A 22,488-nucleotide genomic window follows, 5' to 3' on the forward strand; every position below is an offset into this window, starting at 1 on the left:
GTCTGGGCACAGAACATTCCAGGAGCGCACTGCTGTGTCCTATGGTGCATTGATAAGGTATGGACAGTACATGGCTGGAGAGTCTTTGGGTTTATAAAGATATGACAGGACAAAAGCTGAGCTTATAGTGCCATGAACCTGACTGAGTGTGAGCCTCATGAGGAGCGGACAAGGGGTTGTCATGACTCATTACTGACATTTTTATGAATAAATACATGACTATTTAGTTGGCCCTCTTGCATACTTTTTGCTTTCAGTACTTTTATGGCCAATTTACAACAAATGATTGGGTCTGCGATGGCCATTGGTTCCAGCGCAGCCCCAACGCTAGACAAGGCTGGGTTGTGATGGCAACGCAGGGGTGTGCGCTGAAAAAAGTGCAGCATGCGGTATTTCTTTCAGCGCAGGGAGACGCAACACGGAACAACCGTCCTGCACCCAGCTGTGCCCGTAGAACTGTCACTTGTGACATTTCAATAAAGTTCTACCAGAAGAAAAAAAAAAGTACACAGTGTGATGTGCTGGGATTGGTGCATCGGCACCGTGCTGGGCACCAAACACCAAACGCAGTGATGGGAATTTATCAAAACTGGAGCAGACAGAATCTGGAGCAGCTGTGCACAGCAACCAATCAGCTTCTCTCTTTCATTTTCAAAATCTTAACTGAAGAGAGAAGCTGATTGGTTGCCCTGAGTAACTGCGCCAGACTTTGTTTACTCCAATTTTGATAAATTCCCCCGTGTGTGTTTAGCCGCTGTCAGAATACATTAGCTGGTGGGGAAGATTCCTCCATCCGTGCGGTTTAGCATGATTTCTCTTGTTCATCCCAGAATTAGGCTGCCCTTCACATTCACAGTGTCCACTTGCGTTTTTATGCAGAGATTTGCTGCAGAATCTGTCAGGCTAAATGCTTTTTTTATGCGTTAGATGCTTAACATGACTCACGTTCACACACATATACATGCCTTTTGGTGTGTGACTGAACTGACTGCATCTAAACGCATGGTGTGAATGGAAATCCATTGGCAATCAGATGCTTTTATATGTGTTTAGAAAACACCTAATCACACCCAGAGTGACTGAGGACTTAAACACCAATAGGAATATTTGGGAGGAGAAGAATCTCAACTTTTTTTTCACTTCTCGGCTGAGTTCCATTCCTTTGAATAGGTCATTAAGGCCCTGTTCACACCAGGGCATATCATGAAGGTGCGTCAAAAGTGCGCGCTTTGACACTCGATCGCGATACGTGCACAAATGCAGAACATGCTTGCGTTGCTGTTACTAGGCAATGGCATCCCAAACACGACTAAGCGAGCGCAGTTTTTCCCTGCATGTATGTGCATGTGAGAACACACATGAATGTTTGGAAAAAATGCAGAAAGCATGTCACCAAATTTGCGACATGTACTTCTTTTCCACAATTGGCACATGTCCAGGGACCCAATGGGCACGCGCGCAGAAAGCAAAGTCCCACAAATGTGCTGCAACTTCCCTCTACGTCCTTCTGTACTTTGCTTTCCCTGTTTGGCGATCATCCCCATTGGGTCCCTGGACACATGCCAAACTGGGCAAGCAAAGTTCTGCAAATGTGTGGGAGCGCACATTTCCGCTACACTCTTGTGTGAACAGGTCCTAAGGGAATTGGTCAGTAAGCAAGGAATTGAGGAAATCCGCTCTAATATACAGTACCTTGCTTAGGTTTGTATACTGTAAATACTAATGTACAGTACAGCAGTAAATATTGACCGACTGTGGGTGTGAGACTAAGAAAGTGCGATGCGAGCTGAGCTTGACTCAAATTCTCGTACAGTGCACAATACGGACTGGTCGGAATGCTGGTTGTAATTCTGAGTGGTCATTAAAGGAGAACTATGGGGTTAAGCGCTTTTCGCCATAGTTCTCCTTAGGGTAACGGGAGGACACAAACTAATGTCCTCCCGTCACCCTAAGCTCAGTATACCGCGAGCTGCAGCTCGCGGTATACTAAGACGCCGCAGCTGAAGCGGATCCCGACAATTATGTCGGGATCCGCACAGCTGCGTGACTGACAGCTGGCTCTGCCTATCTAGAGGCAGAGCCAGCTGTACCCACCCCTCCCCGTCCGTTCCGCCAGTCAGCGCTGGCGGATCGGGGAGGGGGAATCCAGCCCCTCCCCTGTCACGGCAGAGAGCCGAGACAGGATACACCGGTATGTGTTCGCTCACCTCCCGATCTACTGAGCCGACCTGTGACAGTTTTATTGTCACAGGTCGGCTAGAACTATGAGGTGAGTGAAAAGCACTCACCTCATAGTTCTCCTTTAAGTGAGGAGGAGCTGTAATTGCATGTTACTGTAGTTTAGAATATCTCTTGATCAACTGATCATTGTTTCATTTTGAGATGAAATTTCACTGAAGATAACACCGCTCCTGCATTTTGCTGTCATTTGCTCAGATTTGTGTTACAAAGTAAAACGTTTAGAAGAAATACATTTGTTTACAAATACTAGCTTCCATTTAATCCGCATACACTGTTTGAGCAGGTGTGAAGAATTGTCTCTTTATGTTTGTTTAACCTTGTTTATCAATTAACCTTTTTTTCCACTCTGTACTTTTGTTTATTAGTTTATTATGGCGAAAGGTGAAAATGAGCCCTTTTATGTGAAATTTGTAAATTCACCCGACAATACTAAGTTCTTCTATGAAGCACATGAGGTAAGAAGTACAGAATCATCTAAAATATAGGGGTAGGTGTGTGAAATGACAGATATATAAATTCTAAACAGCTTTAGTTGCCATCTACCAAAAAAAAAAAGCTGAATGTATGAACTGCAAGCCCCTAGAGGTGCCTGGATTTCCTGCTGCATTCAGACAAATCCTCACCTTGGTTATTGTTTGAATCTTGACACCATCTTCCCCACACCAATAGGAATGCCAAGATGACATAAGGGGTAGTATAAGCTTTGGCACTGTCAGGAAGTGCTCACGTCACGTCTTTCTGCCCTGAGGAAGGGACCCTGTGCGGTCTCAAAACGTTGGCTTTGACTATTGTGACGTCTTTGTCCAATAAATGGACATATTGAACTATATCGTTGAGTGCTGGTTATTTACTTCTCTGCTCTACATTTTATACTTTCAGCATTTTTTTATTTTTTATTATTACTAGCAAATTTGTGTCGTTCCATAATGGGCAAGGTTTAGGGTTTTATCAAGCTAAAAAATGTCTTTTTAGAAGAATGTGGAGGATATAAAAGTGCAAGAGAGGAGTGCGGAGGGTATGACAGTGGGCAATGTGTGCAGGAGAGGAGTGCGGAGGGTATGACAGTGGGCAATGTGTGCAGGAGAGGAGTGCGGAGGGTATGACAGTGGGCAATGTGTGCAAGAGAGGAGTGCGGAGGGTATGACAGTGGGCAGTGTGTGCTGGAGAGGAGTGCGGAGGGTATGACAGTGGGCAGTACAGTTAACCCTTTAATTCACAAATTGTTGTTAGTGATCACATGACAAAGTGACAGTAAAATGTGTGCATTATATTATTAGAGATTAAACATTATGACATATTTGCTTTATATGCATTGATCCAATCTCTTGGGTAAATATATTTGAGACGAGTTACCAGGGGGAACTCCATAACTTGGAAGTAGACTAAAATGGAATGTAACTATTTAGGCAAAATAGAATAAGCCCCCCCCGCCCCCCTATTCTTTGTTGCCCGTAGTGATTCCATGTGAAGATTTTGAGAATAGCATCAATTGTTAAGATTTTGGCCTGATCAGTCCTCTCCTCCTTTTATCCTTTTCCAATGTAATCCTAGATGTTTGGCATTACTGTTTATTTACATGCTCATATTTTGGTATTTTACTTTATAGGAAATCAAGGCATTTCAGTCAGATGAATATCTACTGTTAATTGAGGAAAATGAGGCCCTCGCTTTGAAAGAAAAAGACAAATCTCTTTATGTGTGTGATCCTTTTAGCGGTGCTGCCTTCAACCATCTAAAAAAGGTTTGTTGGCATATTGTAAAAGTGTTCACTAAAGAATGCGAACGTTGTATTTCATTTCTCAGATATATAGTGATAGGTGCTAAAATTATACCTGTCAGTGGTGTTTAATCCTGATAGCAGAACTCCAGGAATTGTTTTTTATTAACCCTTGCAGTGGGGCTATCCCCACACTGCAAGAGTTAACTGCTCGTTTGTGTCTAGGTTAAAAACAATATACAAACATATACTCACCGAAAGCTCTGAGCTTGTTTCTTCTTAGACCGGTCCCTGGAATGTCTCTCCCCCCTCCTCTGCCGCTGTCTAAGGTCCTGTAAATCATCGTCTATACACTGTGCATAGATGTGAGGACACTGAGAAACATTCCAATGGGTATTTACCTTTTTGCTTCCTTTGCGTTTTGCAAATCAGCTTACATATAGGAGAAAATTGCAGAATTATTATCTCTGCTTTATACAAACATCCAGCGGAAAGGCGCAGATTGAACAATAAAGAGAAAATATTTACTCTGATGTTTGTTTAATAAACAATTTGACTTTGCGCAATTTAAGCGTATTTGCAGAAGGTCTTGTGACTTTATTCTATACAAAACATTAAAGCAGAACTCCAGGAATTGTTTTATTAACCCTTGCTGTGGGGCTACCCCACACTGCAAGGGTTAACTGCTTGTTTGTGTCTAGATTAATAAAAACAAAGAATTACTCACCCAAGCTCCAAGCTTGTTTCTTCTTAGACCGGTCCCTGGAATGTCTCTCCCCCCTCCTCTGCCGCTGTCTAAGGTCCTGTAAATCATCGTCTATACACTGTGCATAGATGTGAGGACACTGAGAAACATTCCAATGGGTGGAGAAGGAGGGGACAGGCTGGAGGGAGCGCTGTGACAGCTCGCCGGCTCGGAGCTTTGGGTGAGTATATCTTTGTGATTTTTAGCACCTACACACATGTCACTTAACCCTTGCAGTTCAGGGGTGACTCCACTGCAAAGGTTAATTTAAAAAAATCTGTCATGAAGCAACAAATTCTAGTCTCAGAAGCCCATGATGAAAACTATATATTTTGGGACGCACAGGCTGCATGCTTTTTCTGGGGTAGTGAAGCTGGATTCTTGAAGTCGCTGCCCTGGCTATTATGTTCATAAGTCACCAAGACTCAGTTTTGTTTTTTTAATTAATAATAATCATCAATAATAAAAATGTGTACATCTCGACCTTTTCCTTGGTCAGAAGTGTATTTGCTGCTGAGAAGGGTGGGCAGCAAGAGACTGTGGAAACGGTAGGCTAGATGGCTACTGCCAACCAGAACAAGAAAGGCAAGGTAACAATGATAAGATGATTCATCAAAACAGCCATAATAGGTACAGTACATCACTGGATATCTGAAAGCATCAGTGATGTTCCTCATTGATTAGTCATTGTCAGCCTTCTGGTATATATATTTTATTTATATTTAGCTGTTTTCTACCATCTGTGGAGCACCAATTGACTCTTATGAACTAATATCGTGAGAGGTTCGGGTCTCGTTTCTTGCTTTAAACTTTACCAATAGGCAATGCCAAGTGAAGGGACACTTGTAATCTGCTTAGAATCCTGCATGGCATGCAGCATATTGATATAACGGTTTGGGGGTATAAAAATCTACATCAAGGACAGACTTTACAGTTCCTGCAAGCTCTGTTTGTCAAGTTCTGCTTTAGGTTGGTCATAGGCAGGTAGATATCTCACAGGTAGAGATCAACAGAATGTAATACTTTGTTTTGCAAAGATTCGCTGTGTTCTCTCTGACTTTGCTAATGTAGATAGACTGAGAATTTTCGTGCCTTGAATACTTAAAATAAAGTTAGATTAAGGAGAATTTAATGTTTTGGTTTTTTTTCCTGTATTCATTTATACAGTAAATTCTCCCAATCTGAAGAGCCACATTTTAACCTGCAGTGATTAAGTCAGTGATAATATACTTAATGATACAGGAAAAGAACTCCCAGTCTTAAGAGAGTTAGACATAGACTTTCAGGGTTATTCACAAAAGGGTGAAGAGTTTGGAGAAGACAGGAGAAGTGAACAATCTAGATTCTAGGCCAACATAGCTGAACTGGAAAGTGAGCTGAATTGGGGAATATTTCCAAATTGGCTATTTTGTCCTAGATTGTTCCCTTCTCCTCCTTCCCCAAACTCTTCACCGTTTGGTGAATAACCCTGTTTGTCTTTTGTAGTGTCATATTCCATCTCCGTCTCTCTTACTGTACATATAATTTTATACTTCTCACCATAGAAACCCAACCACAGCATATTAAAGTGCTTATTTGTTGCATCTATAACATGTATAGATATTTACAGCTGATTTTGCACTGTGCCTGGTTTATTTTTATAGCTTGGTTGTAGAATAGTTGGACCCCAGGTTGTAATATTCTGCATGAAGCATCAAAGATGTGTTCCACGGGCAGAGCATCCTGTCTTCAATATGGTAATGGCTGATGTCACCATTTCGTGCACAAGTCTTGAGAAAGAAACCAGGGTAAGCTTATAATTTGTTCAATTTAAATTTTTCACCACAAAATAGCTTTCTTGGACAGTAATTTCTAAGGTCTGATGTTCTCAGCATATTTACAAGAGGATGATTTTGAATTGAATTGTTATTTTTAGGAAGAGGTTCATCATTATGTCCAGATAATGGGAGGATGTGTCTATCGAGATCTTAATATTTCAGTCAGCCACCTGATTGCTGGTGAAGTGGGTAGCAAGAAATACCTTGTGGCAGCCAGTCTGCAGAAACCCATCCTTCTCCCTTCGTGGGTGAAGGCCCTGTGGGAGAAGTCGCAGCAAAGGTACATATTAAGAAGAATGGCTCGCTGTATTACATCAGATCTCCTGCTCATGTTTCTTCACTTGTTTATTTGAAGGATAATTAGCTACAAAGAAGTGGACATGGAGCAATATGTATGTCCAATTTTCCTTGGCTGCACCATCTGTGTAACTGGGTTAAGCAGTCTGGATAGGAAAGAGGTCCAGAGGCTGACCTGTTTACATGGAGGACAGTATACAGGTCAGCTGAAGATGAATGAGTCCACACATCTTATTGTGCAAGAGGCAAAAGGTAAAGGCTCAGCTATGTTTATCGTTCACTCTAACATTGCTTCGTTTTATTTCCTTGTTTGTTGTGCTTAGCAAGTCTAAAGTGTACATATATATTTACACATTGTACACAAACACATTTTATTATATTCATGAGGTAATACAGTATATAAATCTGACTGCATGCACATGTGCAGAAATTCTGGGCTGAGTGTGTTCTGATTTCTAATTTTTGCTCTTGCCATTCTAGATTTTGTGTTTTTTGCAAGTAATGCAATCAAGCGTTTTGAATTATTTGTAATGAATAGCTCTTACTCGAAAATATAAATCTGTCTTTTTGTGGCCAGGTATTTCATTAAGTGGTGTTAGTTGTGTACTTCACCGTGTCTTGTTTGTTAGTTGTGTACTTAAGCCTCTCTGATTTGTCAGCTGATTCAACTACTGTACATTTTTCAGCCGTGTTTTAGAAGTTTGATCTGCCACACACCTGTCCTTTTGCCAGGAGTTTTCAAAAACGTTGCTGTCTGACATTTTACAGAGCAGGTGCATGCATAGGGACCCTAAAGTAGAAGTTAAAAGAGAACTATGGGATAACCTTTTTATCCCATAGTTCTATTAAGGGTCACGGGAGGACATATACTAATCTCCTCCTGTAACCCAAAGCTCAGTATGTAGCGAGCTTCAGCTCGCTATACTGTATGCTGTGAGAGCTGCAGCCGGGGTTTATCCCGACATTACTGTTGAGATCCACCCAGCTGCGTGAATGACAGCTGACTCTGCCTATCTAGAGGCAGAGCCAGCTGTGCCTGCCCCTTTTCCCACACCTCCCTCCTGTTCCCCCAGTCAGCGCTGGAGGATCGGAGTGGGTAATCCCTGCAGGGAGCAGTGACTTTCACCGCTCTCTGCAGGGAGATGATCGAAAAGTGAGCGAGCGACTGTATGCGTTCACTTCCCGATCTATAGTGCCTACATGCGACAGTTTCAATGTCACACGTCGGCTCTAACTATGGGGGATGAGTATGAATCACTCACCTCGTAGTTCTCTTTAAATTAAAAAAGAGACCATAAATCTAATCTGCCATGAAAAAACCTTTTGTTGCCTGTCAGTATTTTTATTTTATTTTTTTTCCTGTACAGTAAGCCGGGCGTGCGCAGCTCAGTACACAGGCTCAGCATGCTGTGATATAGTAACTGCCATGCACACGTGCAGGAGCTACACCATTCAGGCCCAGCCAACTAATGGCCTATGAATCAGAACCTGGAAGAAGACCAGGACGAATATAGAATCAGCAAGGGAGGAGTGCAGTGCTGGAGGGGATTGCTTTGTCAAGAAAGTCTGCCATAATGTGCTAATATGCAGTGCATACTAGCACATTATGGATAAAAGCTCCACTTCCCCTTTCAGTAATTTTTATTTTTACTTTGCAACGTGGAGTGTAATTGGTAGGCATACATATATCTGGTACATTTAGCCTATTACTCAGGCATAGCAAAGTTAAACTGGAATCCTTCCAACAGGTCAAAAATATGAATGTGCAAGAAAATGGAATGTGCACTGCGTATCTATTCAGTGGTTCTTTGACAGCATCGAAAAAGGTTTCTGTCAGGATGAAAGCATGTACAAGACAGAGCCTGTATCATCAGCAAAAATCATACCAGAGACATCCACTCCAACAGGAAACAGCAACAAACCTGATCGTAAGTATACATCTAAGGTATATATCTTCAGGAGTACCTTCAACAAAACTAACGCAAAGCCACCGTCCCTAGTCTTCTGTAGTGATCTTAGTGAAAACCCCTCTCCCAGCTGCTTGGTAGTACATCTGTGGCCTGCAGCAGGAATCTTCTTCAGTTCTAAACAGTCAGCCCCCTTAGACTTATATTGGGGCCATACTCCAAGCATGTTCAGAAGAGTTAGGCTGGGTTCACACCTAGGCGTACGGAATATGCGCGTTTCGTGCGCATATTCCTGCACTTCTTTGGGCGTAGGGCATTTTGCGGCTCGTTCCTACGCGCTGTAAAACGCCCAGGTGGGAACCATGCCCATAGGCAGTTATTGGTTTTCACATGTTGAGCGTTTTACAGCGCGTAGGAACGCGCTGTAAAGCGCCCAGGTGTGAACCAGGCCTTAAGGTGGGAGGATTAATGATAGTTTCGTCTAAAGGACCGCTGTCTTTTAAGCATCATTTTCCTGATAAAGTGAACTTCTCATAAGTAAGATAGCCATCTTTATTAGTTAAGTTTGGTTGTTAATTCCAATTAAATGTTAGCCCCTCAGTATGTATTATAGTCTCCAGCAGCACTTGTTTTTGTCTTGAACCAGCTCTGCATTTCTTGTGCCAAATATTTCCATTTTATTATTACATTCTTAAACCCTTTTATAAACTTTGAGGTCCTTATTCAAAGTTCATTGTTCCATTGTTGTAATTGCTTGTATTTTCTTTTCTATAACTTTTATACCCGCAGATCGGGCACTTTCTGATGTCAGCAACATTTCTAATATAACCACTAGCTGTGTTAATGAATCTGCCTTTAATTCTGTAATGAGCACTAGGCTGGAACCTCCAAATGACACTCTAGAGAACTTGGATCTGAGTTCCGTACAGGCCCCCGAGGATCTCCTGGATGGCTGCAGGGTAGGAATGTATTTCTTCAGTTTGCTTACTGATCTTTGTTTCATGTATTTGCAATTATTGTGCTGTACGTTACTATATGCATTCATTTAGTGCCATAAACCTTAGAGTATAAATGCACAGAATTAAAGGAGGAAATAATTTATGTAGGCTGCCATACCCCTTTCCATGTATGATCCCTCCCTGTTGCCTGGCTGTCATGCTGACTGACTTTTATTATTACCCACTGAGTCACTGACCTCAAACGTTGGTCTGAAGTTCTGACTTTACTTGCTGCACATTTGCTGTGGTTCACCGACTGAAAGTATAAAGCCTAGAGACATCCAGGAAACCAACATTTTCCAAATTACATCATAAATGTGACCTCCATGTTTTGTTTTATTTTCATGACCAATCTACTTTAAACCCGTAATTCTCTGTTCTGTACAAAACTATGTTACTGATAACCTGTTGGATAGAAATTGGGAATCTGCAATTCTTGATTGACAGTTGAAGGGGCTGTCAACTTACCTTTGCTTCACTACCCGAACAAGCAAAGTTAAAGCAAGCAAAAGTAGTTTTGAAAAAAAAGTATGTGCAGGATAGGAATGCCACTGAGCTCTCCTCCGATCACTGGACCCGGAAGTGATGTGCATTACTTCACTTCCGGTGTCACTGGGCACATTCTCTGGCTCCTAGAGCCAGAAGAAGAAGCTGGTGAAGCTGATCTCTGCTTCATCAGCTTCTTTGGGGTCCCTAGGTGACATTAGGGGTCTGAAAGACCTCTGATGTCTCCATAAAGAGGACCTGTCACATTATATTTGCTATTACATAGGTGGCTTGTTTTGTCCCCTATGTAATACTAATAAAGTTGAGTGAAAAAAAAATTGTAAAAAGTAACAACATATTGCCACGAGCGTCGGAGTGAGAACAATAATTCTAGGCCCATCAATCACTGTTAGCACTAAATTGATGAGCCGTAAAAGCATTTAAAGTGTCCCCTATGGGACATTATGGTTATTGTAGTTTTTTTGCGGTTTCACGGACGCACGCAATTTAAGGCTTGACATGTTTGGTATCTATTTACCCGGCCTGACCCCATCTTTTATTTTTTACCAAAAAAGTTTGTATTTTATATTCTGTTTCTGTGCACCTAAATTTCATTTTAGTGTATATTTATCCTAAAAATACTTTGTTTGATAAACATTTGCGCAAATACCGTGCAACATAAAAAATTGCAACTAGCATCTTTTTATGCTACAGGGTCTCTGCTTTCAGAAAATGTACAATTGTTTGGGGGTCTGAAGCTGTTTTCTATCCAAAAAGTCCGATTTTATGATTTGTGTGCAAATGTAAGAAATTGCTCCGGACAGCAAGTGGTTGGAAAATGGGCCTTATAGAACATCTCCCTATAGTTATACCTAATGGTTTTCTACATTCTGGACATTTTCTTCACAGATATATGTATGTGGTTTTGGAGGAAGAAAACTGGATAAGCTGAGAAAACTCATTAACTGTGGAGGAGGAGTCCGCTTTAATCAGCTGACTGGTGATGTGACTCATGTTATTGTTGGGGAAAATGATGAGGATCTAAAGCAATTCTTGAACAAGACAGACCACAGGTTTGTAAATCTACCTTGTGAGTTTTCAGAGAACTAAAAAATAGGATCCTGTCCGGGTATGGCGTGTGGAACAGATGACTAGAGCCTTACGCTTCAACTGTGATGGCCTGCTGTGGAAGCATCTTGGCTTTGTCTCCTGTATGAGTCTCTGGTCAATACACATGCACTGAGTACTCTGGGTAAAGTGCTGGAATGTGAACACTGAGTCTAAGGCCTTGTTCACACCAAGCGCGGAGCAGATCCAGAGCAGGTGCAGACCGGATCAAAACTGCGTCCAATGTATTCCTATGGTATTTTGAGCTCCAGTTCACATCGCAGCGTGCAGATCCAGAGCAGGTGAAAAAACTGCGGCAAGCCCTATTTTAACTGCTCTGGATCGCATCAAAAACGCAAAAATGCATGCAAGTGCCTGACAGCCCATGTTAAACTTAAAAAACCAAATATATTTTTTTTTAACCAAAACCGGCCCTGAACGCGTCAAAAACGCGGCACAACCCACTGCACTGCATGTGCAGAAGCCTGACCGGATCTGCTCTGCATTTGGTGTGAACAAGGCCTAAGGAGCATCTAACATGCTTGGTCTCCAAGGGGATGACGTCTCTTTGGGCTAACCCTAGCTATCATTATCAGTGATATCACTGGAGGCAAGAGCACTCAAGGGAGGCCTTACAAGTGTGCCTTCCTTGAGTGCAGACCAGTCTAGGCTGTTGGTTGCTGTTCCATCCGCTTCCGCTGCCATCTCCTCTGCTGCCAGATCCAGTCCCCCATCGTCCTCTTTGGCCATTGGCAGCCTCTCATGAGCTGCACAGTGTACACAGAGAGTTGAAAACTGCTAGAAACAAGAAGCAGTTTTTAAACGCTGCTTTTAAAATACTCTGGTGCACAAAACATATGATACATGTGACTTTTTTGCTCTTTACCAGTTATACCTATGTGCCTGGAAAATACATGTTTTTTTTCACCCAGAAAAGTGTTTTTTTTGGTGGGTTCTTCATTTTCTCTCCAAAGAAACCAGGCATAGGAAAACTATGTGTGCATCCATTGCTGACCTCTGCTTCTGAAAATTCTAGTCCCTGGTTGCCATGCTGACTGCCTCTATTCAATGCAGATAACAGGGCCCTCCTTACCAGCTTGTCTTGAATTGTATTGTGATTGTCATGTCTTCCTTATATTGTAAAGCGCTGCACAAACTCTTGGCGCTATATAAATCCTGTATAATAATAATTCTGAATCCCTAAACTGTAACAAGTATACAGATAAGGCGTTCTGACTTCAATTGATACATGATTGTGTTGTTCACATTTTTTTTAGATATTTATTTATATCCTTAGTGCTTAGTAGCTCTTATTTCACCCACTGGCGCTGATCACTTTATTGTTTTTTGGGTTAATGGCTTAGTCTGTACTAAAGTTAGAGACATCAGACAGCTATCTTTTTCGAGAGCAGATGAGCAATGGCAGCTCTTGCGTTTCTCTTGTGACATGTATCCTCAAAAAGCCCTTATCTTTTCATTTTTGGTCCTTCATTAGACAGAGTTTCGGTCTGCAGGACCTAGGACCACACCTAGAAATAACAAGGTTGATTTGGATATAAATTTCTCTTACATTGCAGAATATTTATTTTTCCTTATAGGCCTTATGTGCTAACAATACAATGGCTCCTAGACAGTTTTTCAAAGGGTACCTTGCAGCCCGAGGAGACGTATTCCCATTCTTCATATAAGCTAGCTGAAATCCAAGCCCCTGCTCAACAAGTCCTCGGTACATCTCTTCGTAAGGCAAGCACTACCAATAACAGTGTTCGAAAATCATCCAACCTCACACTGATGACCACACGTCATCAGGCTGATGAAGACCTGCTATCTCAATATGCAGAAAGCGATTCCACATTAAGTAAGATATATAGATCTTTTGCAGTAAAAAATACTGTATGTCTTGTACTTTTCTAGTTTTGTAGGCTTGACAAATTTTATCCTTTTTTTTTTCTTTCTAGTTGAACCAGGGAATCCTAAACTGACCATGCAGGATGATATGCCATCTTTTCCCAGCCAGAGTGGCCTGGGGGAAACATCCACTATTATCGACGGTGGACTGTTCAGCAGGAAATCTTTTATGGTGTTGGGCTTTGTTGAGGAAGATGAAGATTGTGTCATAGAAATCATAAAAAAGAATGCTGGTAAAGTGCTGTCCTCTAATAAGAGAGCAATTGCTGATTATGCCGTGGTGCCTTTACTGGGATGTGAGGTAGAGGCTACTGTCGGAGAAGTTGTCACCAATGCTTGGCTGGTAAGAAAACTTGTGGCCGTTAATAAGATGTCAAAAACGACCATATGTTTGTATTTTTGGAAGGTTATGTTTTCAGGTTAGGATTTTCATTAAATCTTAGGTTAAGGGATAAATGTTAGTTTAAAGTGTATTTCCTCTTTTGCTGTCATATTTGAGAAAACCCCACCAACTATGATTTCTTTCATAATCGATTAGTTGGACGATTTTTTTTTATTTTTTTCTCGATTAATCGGATATAAAACATTAAATAAATACCACCCTTAATTTAACATACAATACACAAATGCAGTGTTACAAACATAAAGTTTACTTAAAAATAAAGCTGCATACACAATTGTTTTGCAATCTCGCTGCTATCTGGAATGAACAACAGTGCGGTACTGTGTGTTCCTGTAAGGGCGATCACACTGTGGTTGGGGGTGGCATTTGGGGTGCCATTGAGATGAATGACACTTCAACGCACATCCTCCAGCAGAATTTGTCAGGCCGAAACTGAAAATGACTTTTTTCCCACCTTTTTAATAATTTTTTTTGTTTTTTTTTAAAATTGTATTGTAAGCACAAGGAGCTTGAATAGCTTCAGCCAGGGAATGACAGCTGCGCGTGGCAAGATTCCGCATACGGCAGCTGGATGTAAATACAGCAGGTAGTGGGCTGGTACAATAGACAGCCTGCTATTGGCCATTTCAAAGTGCAATAGCTAGTAGCAGGCTGGCTATTGCACACGCCCACTGCTTGCTGTGACCTCCTCCTAGCGTGGAGGAGAGAGCTAGGGGATCCAACTAATCGATAACGAGAATAGTTGACATTAGTTAGTTGCAGCCCTAAACCCCACTATGTTTGTGTCCCTAATAAGGTGTGTTGTGTTGCAGGCTTTTGCAAGTGACAGGAAGTTCTGTCAGTCCCCATAGGAAAAACTAGGGACACTTTGGCCTTCCTTTCATTAACATACAGTGCTTCTAGATCTTAAACATCTTTGTTAGGACCGTGTTTAAATCTAGTTTACAACTGAGATCCGCCAGCACAGAACAGACAGTATTAATTATGTAACATTAACCTACCCACCCCATTGCATCCCAGAGGGAAATTCAATTTATAGAGAAACTCCTTCTTCTTTTTTTTTCTCCCCCCAGAATAGAGCTTGTAATTTGAGAACACATAATAAAATTGTTTTTTTTTTCTCCATTTGGCAGTAAAGTAGACATACAGTTGTAATACAATTTAATGGCGATGCTAAGCAGTCTTTTGTTTATAGTTTTGTTTTTGTTTTTTCTTTCTTTGGTGCTTTTGTTTTACACTTCTTTCGGGCCCAAAATTGCCTATCAGCGCCATATCAAATAGACTTATGCTTGAATCTTTGACTTTGCACAAATCTTTCTTTGTGTCTCTACAGCCCCTGAATCTAGGCACACACAAGAAGCAGGAGGCATTCACCTTGACTTTAGGTCTCTGATATCAAGGGATACTCTGCAAAGTTAGTTGGCCAGGAAAGCTTTCATCCTCATAGCCTAGGGGGGGTCAGTGGTAGAAGGCCTAAAAGGCCTTCTTACTTAGACTGGCTAGTCTTTCTCACCACACCTTGTTTTGTTTTCGGTTCCTCCTTGGGACCTTTTCCTTCCAAGTGTTTGACCCTATTACTTGTACACCACATCAGGTTGTAGGTCTTTCCTTCTCTACATGGAAATTTTTGTTTTTGTTCCACTTGTTTTGGTGGGTTCTGGTTATTCAGCTTGATCCAGGTTCACTGTCACACTTCGTGGATTAATTCCCCCCTGGTGGTGACCTTTTTCTTTTTATTGGTCTTGATCATCACCCTCTGGTCATGTAACAGGCTCCCCTATCAGGTTGAGGACTTGACCTCAGGTGTCAGATTCAGTCACTGGTCCTTTGCATGGCTTATGGGCTTCTGGCAGTCCCCAGGTTGCTAGCAATGTTTTTGCTGTTGCCCAACCCCTCAATTGGAATGCTTTTGGACCTCCTAAATGTATCTGAATTTCTGTGTCTCTCATTGGACAAGAAAGAAAATAGGATTTTTGTACATACTATAAAATCCTGTTCTTGTAATCCATTGAGGGAAACGGGTCCCACCCCTCTGTTATGGTTCACGTGCTTGATACTGGTTGCTGCAAACTGGGGCATGCTAGGCGTCGGGATTCGCTCCATAAGACGCAGGCACATTTTCCCCCTCCTTTTGGGGGGAAAAAAGTGCGTCTTATGGAGCGAAAAATACAGTACATTCTTTTTTTAAAGTCCCCCCCATACATACACGCATGCAGATCTCGCACAGGGCGCCTAAAGGCCTAAGGCCGGCCCTGCATGCTAGTTAGAAGCAGGAATATCCTGGGCTGGTCTGCTACCTTTTTGATTGCCAATCTTCCTCTAGGTGGAAGTATAACACAACTGTATTAGAATTCCTATGTTCCTCAATGGACTCCAAGCATAGGATTTGATAGAAAGTACAAAAATCCTATTATGTGAGTTATCTGTTAAAATTATGATAGAAAAAAAAACTAATTTTTGCTGCTGACACCTTACTGTTACGGTCAGCAATACTGTTTAATAGTTACATAATTCTACAGTGCACAGCACTCTTCATGATATGTGATTTGTTTCATCTTCCAGGGAATGTGTATAGAACAAGAACAACTTTTGGATCCTCAATCTAATGCTCTTTTCACACCAGTGACCCATCTAGAAGGCAGAACACCACTTAAAGACTGTGTCCTGTCTGTCAGTCAGTTTATGGGAGCTGAAAGGGATTCCTTAGTCTACCTAGCAGGTCTTCTTGGAGCCAAGTAAGTGTCTTGTATTTGTTGCCCACCATTAAATTAGTATGCCAGTGTTGCTGTGGTAAGTATACTTACCACATACTGTGAGAACCATATGTTGCACCGATGCTGTTTATCAGTTTTTTTTTGTTTGAGGGTGGAGAGGGTTTGTTTGTTTTTATTACTACATCTTGGCTAAAAAATGAATGCAGATATTTTTAGTCTAGTAAGTAGTAAACATTGGATATGACAGTTGGAGCTTTAGTCTTTTTTTCCCCAATGGACACAAGGCTGATCCTAAAGTAAACCTGTACAGATAGAAATATAGGAGCCTCCATGCTGATGTGTTTGTAATGGTGAAGACGCATCACATTGTCATCCTGATCCCAGCTTTACAGCTTTTATGAGTCACTGAGCTGCACCAGGAACACTGCATAGTTCAGTCATTGTAGACATGGAAGCTGGGGTACATGTTTACCAACAAGATGAGTAATGGCAGCTCCTGTATTTCTGTCCTTTTCTGGCCACTTTAACTGCGTTGCTAGAAAAGGCCTGTTTACAGAGGTCAGGAGTCCTAGCGTTGGTTACACACTCAGCTGTATCGGAGGATTTATTCACACTCACCCCCTTCTCTGCTTTGTGACTCCTACAGACTTTCAGTTAGAGAGGAACAGTCTGAAGGCAAACGGCATCAGTGTCATGGATGTGCCCTATACTAATATACTAAAGATTTTGCATAGATATATTTGATACGCCAAAGCCAGGGGAGTACAATAGAAGAAAATGGAAGGAAGGTGAAAAAAGCTGGACGGAGAGCCTGCTCATGTGACTTGTCAATCAAGATCCTGAACTCTTTCTTCTGCATTAAGCATAAAGAACTCCCTAGGGGGTGACGCAAGTTCCACGCCATGGCTCACATTTTATGAATGGGCCATAAAATGCAGGCCGCTGTGTTTGTAGCCAAGTGGAGTATAACCGAGCTGATATCAATATCTGTTCTCCATTATGAATGAACCTTTAGTTTGCCAAGACACACTTGTAAACAATCAAAAACAAATACAGTTTTATTGTTTTTTTACATCATTTATTGCATCTCAGCTAGACAGCCTCTTTGCAGCCACTGCCTGTCTACATGCATTCACTCCAGAAATGGCTGCATGGCATTTCTTGGGACAGGTTTCCTGATGCAAACAACTGTGTACCATGCCCGCATAATGTGGGTTGAAACAGTTCCTTTAAGTCAGAAGCCTGTGTGGCAGGGTGACGACACAGGAGGGCAATTGAGAGACGGAGCGTTGTCGCCCTATAACAGGAAGTGCTTGATCAAGGACCTACATGGCAAGATAAACAGATATGTTAATGAAAGCAGATTATGTATGTGTGTGTGTGATTATATTTATATATATATATATATATATTTTTTATAATATAATAACATGCTAAGGATTGCATGGGCTTTTAGTTACTGGGTTTACATATACTTTGGGGAATATTATTTAGAAAGCAGTGAATATTACATTCACCATCCATTTACTAAATGTGAATCAGGAACTGCAATTTAAAACACATGCACTAGGAATATATGCCTGCAGTGAATGTTTGGTGAATGTCATATTTATTTCTTTATAAATATACCCTTTAATTATTATAAACACTTTGCAGTCTATTTGAACGTTATAATATTCAGTGCAGCATTATACATATGTGCAATTCACTCATGCCAGAAGGATTTGTTGTTTGTTTGTCTTCTATGGACCTCTACCATACTTTACCCAAACTACCATACAGTACGTCACGACCTCTGGGACAAATGCAGTGATTTGTGCAATGTGTTCTGTCAATAGATTGGTTGTAATCTTTTATGTTTCCAAAAAAAATGTTCACATGCTTATTGCCATTGAACAGTATATTGGGATAATCGGGAACTTTTTGATATGGTTATTTTCTAAAAACTATATTTCATGCACTTGTAGTGATAATAGCAAAGTATTAACTAAATTACCTGGAGGGCCCCCCAACACTGAAATTTTTGTGCTTCTATACTCTTGTCTTTGGCTGTGTGACACTGGACTCTTTTGGAAAGGGGGATATTAAAGGAGAACTATGAGATGAGTGCTTTTCACTCACCTCATAGTTCTAGCCGACCTGTGACAATGAAACTGTCACAGGCCGGCTCAGTAGATCGGGAGGTGAGCGAACACATACCGGCGTTCTCTCACCTCTCGATCCTGTCACGGCTCTCTGCCGTGACAGGGGAGGGGCTGGATTCCCCGCTCCGAGCCGCCAGCGCTGACTGGCGGAAGGGACGGGGGAGGGAGCGGGTACAGCTGGCTCTGCCTCTAGATAGGCAGAGCCAGCTGTCAGTCACGCAGCTGGGCGGATCCCGGCACAATTGTCGGGATCCGCTTCAGCGTCTCCGTATACCGCGAGCAGCAGCTCGCTGTATACTGTGGCGTTTCGGTATAACGTATACTGAGCCTAGGGTGACGGGAGGACGCTAGTTTGTGTCCTCCCGTTACCCTAAGGAGAACTATGGGGAAAATCCTTATCCCCATAGTTCTCCTTTTTAAGTACACTGGAAGGTGCCTTGGTTTAGTTTTGTTTATTTGTGTTGCATGTGTATCTCATCCTTCCAAGTGATGATGGCACTTTTTGATTTAGATTACCTTGAGTAATGTATCAGAAGAAGGTTATACCTCTAAACTACCATTTTTGTTTTCAGAATTTGGTGTTACATTTCACTGTTTTTATAGCCACTTTCAATTTCTGGGGTTTAAGTAATGCTGAGCATTTTGAATGTTGCAGAGTCCAAGAGTTTTTTGTAAGAAAGGCCAATCCAAAAAAAGGCATGTTTGCCAGCACTCATCTCGTGCTTCGAGATCCTGACGGCTCCAAATATGAAGCAGCTAAGAAGTGGAATTTGCCTGCTGTGACTATGGCCTGGCTCCTACAGTGTGCCAGAACTGGCAAGAAAGCAGATGAGAACCAGTATCTTGTGGAGAACGCCAGTGTAGATGGTTGGTGGTTATTTATTCTTACTTTATTAGCTATTTAAATGATAGATCAAGACTAAATGACTGTGTTGTTTATAAAGGAATTGGGCAGTATAGTTCAACCCTTGCTTCCCACGCCTTTATAGGAACCAGAGCCATTTTTTCAGGTTTCATCTGTAGTGCCACCTGCAGGTGAAACCTGGTAATTTAACCTGACTGAAAATAGCTATGGTACACAGCAAGATCAGAGTTCCTCTGCATCTTGTCATGTGCTTATCAAGTTCCTGAAGACATTGAGAAGGGCTGATATTAATTTTTTTTTCCCCAGGAAAACCCATGCATACTGTGTCTAAATTCACACTTTTGTTTTTTTTATTTTTTTCCAGACAAAGAAGAGAGTTTTGTAAGTCAGACATATAGGCCGGTAGTAGCAAGACTATCAATGGATACACCAGACCGTCCAGAAGCCTTGAAGAAATCTGCAGTGACTCCATTAGATATGAATCGATTTCAGAGCAAGGCATTCCAGTCTGTACTTTCAAGGCACAACAAAAAGGTTCCAACACCTGGTGGGGAAACTAAAATACCACAGAGGGAGCCATCTCTTCATCTTGACACACCTTCAAAATTTTTATGCCGAGATAAACTTTTCAAGCCAACATTTGATGTTAAGGTATCGCTTACGATTTGTATTTATTGTAAGCTTCTGATGAGCCTTCTGTGCTGCTGCTTTCCTGTGGTAGTGTCGTGCTATAGGGTTGGCATAGAATGCTTAACCGTAAGCTTCAGTGGCCCAGCTTAAAGTATAATTAAACACTCAGGTTTTTTTGCTTATATCTACTGCTAGCAAGCAGTAGATAATGCAAAAGCATTACAAAAAATAAAAAAAAGGTTAGCAAAAAGGTAATTAGTTACCTGTGTCTCCGCCGCTTGCTCCCGTCTGAAGCTCTGGAGCTTCTCGAGTGGGTGAGCAGGTTGATGAGGCGGGCGCATGCACAGTAGAGATCTTCAGTAAAGAGAAGAGAGACACAGTGGGGCTGATTGCACACAGCCGTGAGCGTGCATGTCGGACAGACTGCATGGGATATGTAGAGACAGCAGTCTGCGCTGGATCAGAGACAGGCACCAGCTCTGGAGGGAGTCCTGAATACAAGTGGAAAGAACAAGATGATCTGCTCAAGAGGCATCATTTAAGGTAAGTCCTTAAAGCAGCATGCTGTGGGGAGGAAAATAATTGTGACTTTAATGCCACTTTAATAACATCAATCATTCTACTCCCTAGACATTGTTCTGTCTTTCGGGTTTGGCAGTGGAGTTAGCCTATTTTTAGATATTGGTCCTTACCTCCTCTTACAGCACAGACCTTGCATCTATAGAATCGATTTGTATCCACATTTAAGATTTTCTTATACGTTGGTCCTATGACGACGCTGTTCGATAATCCGACATTCCCTCCAGTGTTGCAAAGATCATCTTTCGGAAGATGGAATAAGGCTTTGTTATGGACTCTCCTGATACCCCGCCTGGTATCTCCGCAAAATAATGCTTCCCTGCTCGGTACCTTCCCGGCCAGCATATACCCTCGTTCCCCCAAGATTTAGACAACACTAGTTTTGAGGTAAAAACAGCGAATGACTTTATTTTCCAACAGGACTAATATTTATAGGCAATAAGGGACAAACCCCCCTTCATCAATAAACATGAATCGCGCCCAAACAAGAACCAATGGGAACAGATAGAAACAACTTTCAAACCAAGTAGTAAACCCATGATGCACAGGGGCACATAGACCCTTATCTTATCAGTCTCAGTGTCTGTTAGGGTCTTTGTGCCTGTGATCAGGAAAGTGGAGTCAGGCAGATGACAAAAGCATCCCAACATAGTTCCAGATGCTTTGGCTACTGGTAACCCTGGGTAGTCTCTGGGTAACCCTGCTGTGAAGCTCCTGCAGCCCTTGTGTCCGTTACAGGCTTCTGGAACTGTGGTGGGAGCACAGGCTTGTTCGTCAGTTGATCAACCGTTTTGCCAGCGTTGCTGAATTTCTGATAGACGGTTTTCTATCTCGTGTCACACCCTCAGTCCGAGAACCTACAATCTGATCCCACAGCTTTCAAATCCCTTATTTTGCAATAGCGGCCTCTGACTCGCACTGTGTTGCTGCTTTATTCACGTCTCTCCTACATCCTCCCATGATTTACCTTTTGTATACATCTGCTTAGGAGAGGGAATCGGGTACGTCCATTGTATGAAAAGAATCTGGAAAATCTTGACTCTGTGGTACATATGTCCTGATTTACTACATCACTTTTACCCCCTCGGTACCTAATTCTTGCTGTTGGTATCAGGGATCTTATCTGGTGCAACTGCCCTCTCATCATGGCATTTTAGCAACTGGTTTTGGAAATCTACCACAGAGTGACAGGTTCCATGGTATCAAATAAGCCCAAAATTGTATAATTGTCTGTTACCGGTCTCAAAAAAGTCTGCAAAAAGGGGTGTCTTACGTCATTTTCTCACGGCTACTAGGGCTGTCATCCTGGGACATTGGCCTACCCTTGCACTACCTACCTTGTCTAAGCGGACTGTAGAAATGGACCTCATAGTGTACCTGGAACATCTTTTGGCGTCCGAATAGGACTCTGGGGAGCGCTTAATTATCATTTGGTCTGTGCCTTCTGTTTTGTGACTACCTGCCATTTCTAGTAGGGATGCACCGATACTAGTATCGGTGCAGATGCCGAGTATTTGGGCCCAAATGCTCGGATACCTAGCCCGATACTTCTGGTATCAGGAAGCCGGGCAGCGTGTCTTTACACGCTTCTCGTCTAATCAGGAAGCCAGGTGGCGAGTCATTACACACGGCCTGGCTTCCTGAATGGGACTTCCGGTATTCGGTATCAGTGAGTACCGAAAAAAATATCGGTATTCGATACCGGTGTCGTTGCATCCCTAATTTCTAGAACTGGTTTCTAAATAACTGCTGTGACCTAAATGAGGGTCTGTGATAGGGTGTGGGTGCTTTTTCTGTTGCTTCTTTACTTTTCTCAATTTTAAATTTCTGTTCTCCTGATATCTATTTTATAGATGCATGCCTTTTTCTCTTTTTTTTTTTCTTCTACCTTACCTTTTCATTCTCTCTTCTACTTCATGTTTCTTGGTGT

At 42.0% G+C, this 22,488-nt stretch overlaps 1 protein-coding gene across 1 annotated transcript in view; it reads left to right on the plus strand.

The window, feature by feature from the left end:
* The window catches only part of TOPBP1 (topoisomerase (DNA) II binding protein 1), a 40,279-nt gene continuing 17,791 nt past the window's right edge, over positions 1-22,488 (plus strand). The window contains exons 1-14 of the mRNA XM_018555952.1: positions 1-57; positions 2,607-2,696; positions 3,848-3,982; positions 6,347-6,490; positions 6,619-6,800; positions 6,876-7,069; positions 8,566-8,745; positions 9,514-9,683; positions 11,118-11,281; positions 12,914-13,173; positions 13,274-13,566; positions 16,189-16,361; positions 19,140-19,351; positions 19,720-20,000. Coding sequence (XP_018411454.1) covers positions 2,613-2,696; positions 3,848-3,982; positions 6,347-6,490; positions 6,619-6,800; positions 6,876-7,069; positions 8,566-8,745; positions 9,514-9,683; positions 11,118-11,281; positions 12,914-13,173; positions 13,274-13,566; positions 16,189-16,361; positions 19,140-19,351; positions 19,720-20,000 — 2,472 coding nt within the window. The 5' untranslated portion in view covers positions 1-57; positions 2,607-2,612. The remainder of the gene's footprint in view (positions 58-2,606; positions 2,697-3,847; positions 3,983-6,346; positions 6,491-6,618; positions 6,801-6,875; positions 7,070-8,565; positions 8,746-9,513; positions 9,684-11,117; positions 11,282-12,913; positions 13,174-13,273; positions 13,567-16,188; positions 16,362-19,139; positions 19,352-19,719; positions 20,001-22,488) is intronic.

Source organism: Nanorana parkeri, unplaced genomic scaffold (assembly GCF_000935625.1).
Source record: "Nanorana parkeri isolate BGI_ZX_2015 unplaced genomic scaffold, ASM93562v1 scaffold219, whole genome shotgun sequence".
In the NCBI taxonomy this organism is placed as follows: domain Eukaryota; kingdom Metazoa; phylum Chordata; class Amphibia; order Anura; family Dicroglossidae; genus Nanorana; species Nanorana parkeri.